This window comes from Trichechus manatus, unplaced genomic scaffold (assembly GCF_000243295.1).
Source record: "Trichechus manatus latirostris isolate Lorelei unplaced genomic scaffold, TriManLat1.0 scaffold00180, whole genome shotgun sequence".
Lineage (NCBI taxonomy): Eukaryota > Metazoa > Chordata > Mammalia > Sirenia > Trichechidae > Trichechus > Trichechus manatus.
The window spans coordinates 932,128-940,543 of record NW_004444116.1 but is presented as its reverse complement, the minus strand read 5'-3'; the positions used below and the strand labels follow the sequence as shown (position 1 = coordinate 940,543).

The window sequence follows — 8,416 nt, the reverse complement described above, 5'->3', positions numbered from 1 at the left end:
TGGAAAAGAAATTGAAATGAACCTCAATATTACAGCATAAGAAAATAAATTCTGGTTGGATTAAATGCTATAATATAAATAAATTTTAAAATTTGACAAGAAAACTTAAGGGGTTTACACAATCACAAGCTGTGGAAGACCTTAGTAACTAGGACTGGAAATTCTAAATTCATAAAAGAAAAGATAGGTGTATTGACTATATAATAATTTTTAAAACAGCTTTATGTAAAATGGAGCCCTGGTGGTACGGTGGTTAAGAGCTTGCCTGCTGACGAAAGGGTCAGCAGTTCAAATCCACCAGTCACTCCTTGGAAACCCTATAGTACAGTTCTACTCTGTCCTATAGGATCACTATGAGTTGGAATAGACTCAATGGCAATGGGTTTAGTTTTTGTTTTCTTATGTAAAATGTACCAGGAAAAAAAAAAGTTGACATTGTGTCATTCTAACTCATGGTGACCCAAGTTAATTAGCAATTTTCTTCACATACATTAAGTAGGGATCTATTTTCTGGTATAGAAATCAAAGGCTTGGTGACATGACTTCAGATGGAACTTTAGAAGATTTATATATGATTAAAAAAATTCCTTCCTGATGGAAGGAATTAGATGGCTTCAGAAAACTCATTGAATAATTTATAAAAGAAAACTAATTCAATAGTGCAAACCTCAAACTTTCTTTGATAGAGAATATTAGTCATACTGTAGTTTCTTTTCTCTTAGAAAAAGTTGAGAATTCAGTCTCTAGAGAAAGGGTTTTGCTGAGCAAATCAATGATGAAATATCACTTCACAGAGCTCTCTTCCCTCTCTCTTCCCACTGGGTATGTGGTTAATCACTATAAACTATGGAGGAGAGTTTTGCAATTTAGTGTTTGAGACTTCTACCAGAGACCAAAACAAACATCAATATTGATAGAGAAAGTATACCATATTTCTTACCACTTGGCAAAATTGATTGGAAAAAATTTCTGAAATTACAATTGATTCGCTAGTGCTGAGCAAGGTGATAAGAGAACAACATGTCCTGGTCCTCTGCAATACTTCATCCTTAGCCTCCAGTTAACTCTGAATGGAGACCTCATGACTTGCTATATATTGAATGGAACTAAAAGAAATTTAATGAATTTCATCAAATCAATTATACAATTAAATAGCATATGAAGATGTCATTGTATCTGTGCACTTTAAATTAGTTCTATTTGAATTCAAGGCTTTTTGGACATAAAAATAAATTGACCCATCTCTAGCGCTTAAAATGGAGGTAAGTTGACTACCTTTCAGAACATTACTAAATAATATGATACTAAAATCTGAGTGTTCTAAGCACTGATCTCATGAACTGTTTATAATTCAAATCTAAAGAAAAGACCAAATTATCTACTAAAAAAATCTGATTCACTCACCTTCAGTTTCTACGTACATTTTTAAAATACATAATGCTATTGTAAATATATTTGTAATCTCTATGAGAAATATGAACTTTAAAGCAGGTGAGCCTTATGTTCTAACCTTCAGACTGCTACTTACTAGCTCTAGAACTTTGGGAAAGTAATTTAACCTCTCTGAGCATATAAATGCAGGCTTCTGCCTACCAAATTAGTGTTTTATAAACTAGAAATTTTTTTGGACAAACTTCTTTGTCCTGCTAAGCCAAACTGCAATGCATTAGCTGAGTGGAAAAGATGACTGCTATTATTCATCCCTATAGTCCAGCATGAAGATGGAAGTTTTGTATGGTATTTGGAAGCCTTCCATACATTCATAGGGATACGCGATAATTTGAGAAAATATGAAAGTAAACATTTTTTATCATGAAAAGAAAATAGAAAAACCATGAAGTATATCTAGAATAGACAAGTGTCTTGAGATCAAAGTTTATTAGTAGTTACCAGGGGTAGGTGGGAGGGAGGGGAAAAGGAAGACACAATGCTTCATGGACACTGAGCTTCTGTTAAGGGTGACGGAAAAATTTAAGAAGGGTTAATGGTGATGACTGAACAACATAATGAATGTATAACATGTTGCTAAACGGTACATGTGAAGAAGGTAGAAATGGCAAATGTTTTGTTACCTATATATTTACCACAATAAAAAAGAAAGAAAGAATACTCGTAGTGTTACAGAAGATAAAACTGATGTCCAAAGTTATTAACTAACTGGCCCAATTATACATTAACTTACTGGCAGATTTGAATTAAAACTTATTACCTGTCTTATTTCGATGCTCTTCCATAGTGCAGCTTAAAAAGAAGCTTCCAAGGCTTTGTTGAATCTCATCTTTTTTAATGTTCTAGCTCAGATATGGAATGAGAAAATCCAGTAGAGAGGTGACAGACATAAGGTCAACCAATATACAGGTAAAAAAAGGAGGTGATGATGTGTTCTATACTATGGGTTAAAATATTCTAAGATGATCACAGATAAGATTTGTAAAATCCCATGAGCAACTTTCTAAAATCTTTTCCTTCCATTAATTTCTGTTGTAACCCAGTAGCTATGCTCCCTTTTTCATTGCCTTGGTACTGCACATAATTCAAATGTTCTGTTTTTCTGTCCAGTTGAATGCTTGCTACTGAAAATGAGAATAACATTATCTGGAGATGCTGGCAAAGGTAGAGGGATCTCCTCTATGGCCTTTGAAGTATTAGCCACAATGGCAAACAATTGGCACAGGTATTAACAGGTAAATAATCAGTAGCCTATCTGATGATAGAATTTCAGAGGTGCAGATAAGGACTTCCTAGTTTTGGTTATTTTTTTTAGTTATTAACAAACCCTGCAGTCCTAAAAGTAGGGATAAAAACCAAAATTCAAATTACTTAAAACTACTAAAATTCAAAACGATACTACAACTATTTAATCTGAAGATACAAGATACACTTTCAAGAGTGGATAAATATTTGAGGTTACTGTGTGTTTGGAAGATGAACAAATGTGCACAAAAATGAGTAAAGCAGAAAATGAGAGGTCAGTGCTCTGAAATTTCCCAAGTTTCCTCCCCACCTTTCTTCCTGGCCCCATCGTTCTTATTCTGCTCCAGTGCTTCCTACTGGAGTGATAAATATTCTTTTTCACTTCTCTGTGACCTCACTGACTACAGAACTTGGGGAGATATTACATCTGACAGGAAACATTAACCAATATATTGTATTGATGACAAAAGCAGTTTATGACTTTTATAAGTATTGAATTTCAGAGTGAAGGGCTCAATTGATTTGCAAAGGAGTTAACTGACTCCTCCTTCTTCTGTAAGTTCAACAGAGAGGGCCTCTGAGTTCTAGAGGAAAAACACCAGATCTAGGGCCAGTCAGGAAAGGCAACTGTCCCAGGTTAGAGGAGAAAACACATGCAAAGTCCTCATTGATAAGATACCTCCTGAACAAAAATATGAATTATTTCACTTTTCAATATTGCAGTTAGGGCAAACTTACACCTTATTGTTCAAATAGGAGCACTTCTGAGAATGGGAGGGGCTCCATTAGTGACTATGTCAGGACACCAGGAGTAAATTAGGCAATCCCGGTAAACAGGGCCATCCCAACTATGTAGACTTGAGGGGATCTGTACAACACTCGAGGAAATTGTGAAGTATATGAAATCTCTCTTTACTGATACCATTTATCCTGTCTTGCCAAATTCCTTAGCAACATTATTTTGCCATAAAACATGCTCCCACACTCCATCCTTTAGAAAAGCTTCTTGCAGAGCCTTTCTTTAAAAGAAATTTTAAAGAAGTATTAAGGTTTAAAAAATTAAATTTCTTATAAAGATTTGCACCCTTTTGGGGGTCAAAGTCTTAAACAAAAGCAATGTTAGTTTAAGAGTAAAATAAGGAAAGTGAGCTAGTGAGTAGTTTCTTTTTTTAAAATTATTATAAAATTAATGCCTGTTTCATAAAAAATTAGAACAAAAAAACATTATAAGTAAATTCTGCTTTACTCTCACCATCCCCTTTTCCCAGGGGTAACACTTCCTTCTGTTTCTTTAAACATAACATTTTATTTATATGTAAGCACTTACAAATATATGATAACATGCCATGATATGATATCTTCTTTCTTTAACTGATGGGATCATGCAATATAAATGTCCTGCAACTTTCTGTTTTCACTTAAAGATATATTTGAACATCATTTCATATCTATATCTATGACTATATACCTCAAATTTCTTATCAGCTGAGAGTAAGGGGACATTTTTGAGGGGATTAACAGCTCTAGAAAAAGTAGAAGATTAAAATACACATTGCTAACATTTTGATGAACATGAATAATAATAAAAAAGTTACATTCCCATATTGATAAAACAATTTAAAAATTTAGTGTCATGGTAAGCTTTAGTTGGGATGAATACATTTTTAGCTGATGGAATTGACTTATAATAGTACTTGCAGGAAATTTAGGACTCCAAATAGCCCCTGCCCAAAACATCTCAGAGGTCCTGCATCACTGTCATACTTCCAATACACGGCTGTGTTTATCTGTGCCAGACACTACACCAGGAAATTTACACTAAAGATCACATGTGTACTTCACTTCAGATGGTTACTATGATCCCTGTTGATGAGGTTGATGGTTTGGGGATTATAGCGGGAATGGAAAGGTGAGATTGCAAATTGCAGAACCATTTTCCATTAGTTATTGTTGTTAGCTGCCATTGAGTCATCTCCTGAGTCATACAGATCCCATGCATAATAGAACGAAAAGCTGCCCAGTCCTGTGCCATTCTCATGATTGGCTTGGGCTGAGACCATTTTTCAGAAGTAGATAGGTAGGCCTTTCCTCCTAGTCCTTCTCAGTCCCCTGAAACCTGTTCAGCATCATAGCAACACACAAGCCTTCATTAATGGACAGATGGTGGCTGTGCATGAGTTGCAATGGCCAGGAATTGAACCTGGGTCTCCCGTGTGGAAGGTGAGAATTCTACCACTGAACCACTGCTGCCCTCTTTCTTTTCCATTAGTAACCCTAGGAAATTTAAAGTTTTAAAAATCCTAAGTAATTCCTCTCTGAGCCCCTCAGAAACTTTGGATCACTATAGTTCTTTTCATCCACACTGCTCTTTTTCTAAATGTCAGAGGCTAAGCTGTGTTCATTTAATAAATCACTTATACTTCACATCAAGACAACTTAAAAAAGTATTATTAGATCAGAGGATAAGAAACATTCCCAAGGCAATGTAACTAATCAGGGGAGGTAGGAATATGAGCCCAGGCCTGTCAGACAGCAAATTCTGTGTTATTAAATAATGCTATACAACTTCTATGAGCTACTCACAGAAAAAGTATACATCTCCTTCAAATGTGTCTGATAACTTGCTAGATAAATTGTGGTTTTTGTTTATTTGTTTGTTTTTGCAGAAGGTGTGGAGTTAAACAATTTAACTGATTCACATAATCAGGGAATCTCATTGACATTGAGGAGAAATACCAAATGGCAGGAACTGTGTCTACATATACCTAATAGTAGGTATCTAGGTGGATAGAAGTGAGAACAATGTGTTTACATAACAACAAAAGATCAAAGGATAAATTCTGTGAACATTGAAACCGATGATATACTTTTAAATTTTTGAAATTCACTTTGCTAATATACTCTTACAAATACAGAAAACTCACTTGAAATACTTGGAAAGAAATATTTATATTTTTATCCATACATTTTTCAAATTATTGATAGTGTTGTTATATAAATTTCTGCAAATTGCTAGCAAAATGATTATAATAACTGACATAGCCAATACTTATGCCTTTATTGAATTGCTGGCTTTTTATATTTCAGGGTACCAAGAGTTGAACCATTTAACATGAATAAGGTAAATGAGAGCATCCTATGGGAATTCATCCTGTTAGGTTTCTCAGATCGACCATGGCTGGAGCTTCCGCTGTTTGTGGTGTTCCTGGTTTCCTATATCTTGACTATCTTAGGCAATCTTGCAATAATTCTTGTGTCACGTCTGGACTCCAAACTCCATACCCCCATGTATTTCTTTCTTACCAATCTGTCTCTCCTGGACCTTTGCTACACCACAAGTACAGTTCCACAAATGCTGATAAATATATGCAGCACCAGAAAGGTAATTAGTTATGGTGGCTGTGTGGCCCAACTTTTCATTTTCTTGGCCTTGGGTTCCACTGAATGTCTTCTCCTGGCTGTCATGTCCTTTGATAGGTTTGTAGCTATTTGTCGGCCTCTCCATTATTCAATCATCATGCACCAAAGGCTGTACCTCCAGTTGGCAGCTGCATCCTGGATTAGTGGCTTTAGCAACTCAGTATTGCAGTCCACCTTGACCCTTCAGATGCCACTGTGTGGCCACAAAGAAGTGGATCATTTTTTCTGTGAAGTCCCTGCTCTGCTCAAGTTGTCGTGTGTTGACACAACAGTAAATGAAGCTGAACTATTCTTCATCAGTGTGCTATTCCTTCTAATACCCTTGACACTCATCCTTATATCATATGCTTTCATTGCCCAAGCGGTGTTGCAAATACAGTCAGCTGAAGGTCGGCGGAAGGCATTTGGGACGTGTGGTTCCCACCTAATTGTGGTGTCACTTTTTTATGGCACTGCAATCTATATGTATATGCAACCACCATCTCCTGCTTCCAAGGACCGTGGAAAGATGGTGTCCCTTTTCTATGGAATCCTCACACCCATGTTGAACCCCCTTATATACACACTTAGAAACAAAGATGTAAAGGGAGCTTTTAAGGGTTTGGTTGCGAGGGTCTTCTTGATCAAAAAATAAGAAATATGATACGCCTTGCTAAAGACTTGAAATTTACTTAGCTAAATAATTAAATTCTCTCCTAGTTACTCTATTTTTGCTACTCTTAGGACCATTATGGTAATCGTCCTCAAATAAAATTTCATTGACAGAGAACATATTTTTTTTCCTACTGCTTAAATGTATTCATTGCACAAGTCCCCACAACTGGTCTTTTTAGATTCCCAAAGTAGTATAACCTTAAAATCTTTAAGATCTCAAGCTTTATACCACTGTTTTGTATACTTGGTGAAGAGTAGACATCTATGAGACTAGAATAAATGCTAGGAACCCTGTCTCCAGAAGTATAATATTTTTATTCACATACAAACACATTCACACACACAAACACACATACATTTTTTTTTTTCAGATAATTGTAGGAGGTCTCACAGAAAGCCATAAAACCATCCATAGCCCCCTCCTCTAAATTATAAATGTAAGGTCAATAGCCCTAGCTTAAATTTTTAGCATCATTCTCCCATCAACCCAATAATAAAATCCACAATGAGTTTTCTTCAACAGTTTTACCTACATCTTTCATTCTCTTGCCATGGTTCTGCACTATTTCTCCTTAATTGAACTGTTCTATTTTATCCACTCTCCCAGTACAATTCTAGCTACATTTTGGGTATTATTCAAAATTGTTCTTTGAAAAAAAATTTCCACGATTCCTCTACTATCTCCTTTAACCCATAAAACGCTTAGTCTAAACCAGAAAACATAGCACATCATATAATGATGTCCACTGCTTGTTGCATGCATTTTTCTTGTGCAAGATGAAAAGTTTGTTAATACCATATTAATTCTCTTGAGGTAAATAGCATAGACTGTAACTTACACTAGTTCCATCTCATCTTCAAAGCTAGTCAAAATGCTGAGGACTATGCTCACACACTGTGCATTAGTGTTTGCTGTGATATGTCAGAGAGCAACCATCTGTACTCTGATTAATGTAAAATTGAGAGATTTATTGAAAATATAGAATCAGCTTGAGTAGGGGATAGACTGGATTCCATAAAGTGGAATCTAGTAATCCAATATGGAGACTCAGCAGTGACATTTTGTAAGGGGGGAACAAAGAATATGAAGCACATTACTTGATTGGTATTTACTAATTTAGATCATTAAAAGACATTACTTGATTGGTAATTACAGGCTTAGATCATTGAAAGACATTACTTGATTGGTAGTAGATCATTATAAGGCAGGACTTCCTGTGGTGGGAACTGACAAGGCAGGATTTCCTATAACAGAAGCTCATAAGCCAATTGACTTAAAAGGATGTACGTATCTTTCTTAGATTGGCTAACCTGTTGCTCTTGAGGCGATTCTGACTCATAGCGACCCTATAGAACAGAGTAGAAAGGCCGCATAGGGCTTCCAAGGAGTGGATGGTGGATTTGAACTGCTAACCTTTTGGTTAGCAGCTGAACGTTTAACCACTGCCCCACCAGGGCTCCCTTAGATTGGTTACAGTTTGGTAATTACAAGGGCATGTGACAGGGGTGGGTGCTGCAGTGTAGTTATGTCAACATTGCCGGACATTCCTGTCTTAGAATTGCAGTGTAGGCACATCATCATTACCAGACATTTGTTAGTTTCATGATTATACCTGCACAGAAAATGGCTGTTGCTAGGGTGGATATG

General features: G+C 36.0%; 1 protein-coding gene across 1 annotated transcript; it reads left to right on the top strand.

Moving 5' to 3' along the window:
• Positions 1–5,806: 5,806 nt before the first annotated feature.
• Positions 5,807–6,748, top strand: LOC101360877 (olfactory receptor 2B2-like). The gene has a single exon (XM_004387064.1). The coding sequence runs from the start codon at positions 5,807–5,809 to the stop codon at positions 6,746–6,748; it is 942 nt and encodes a 313-aa protein (XP_004387121.1).
• Positions 6,749–8,416: the final 1,668 nt, after the last annotated feature.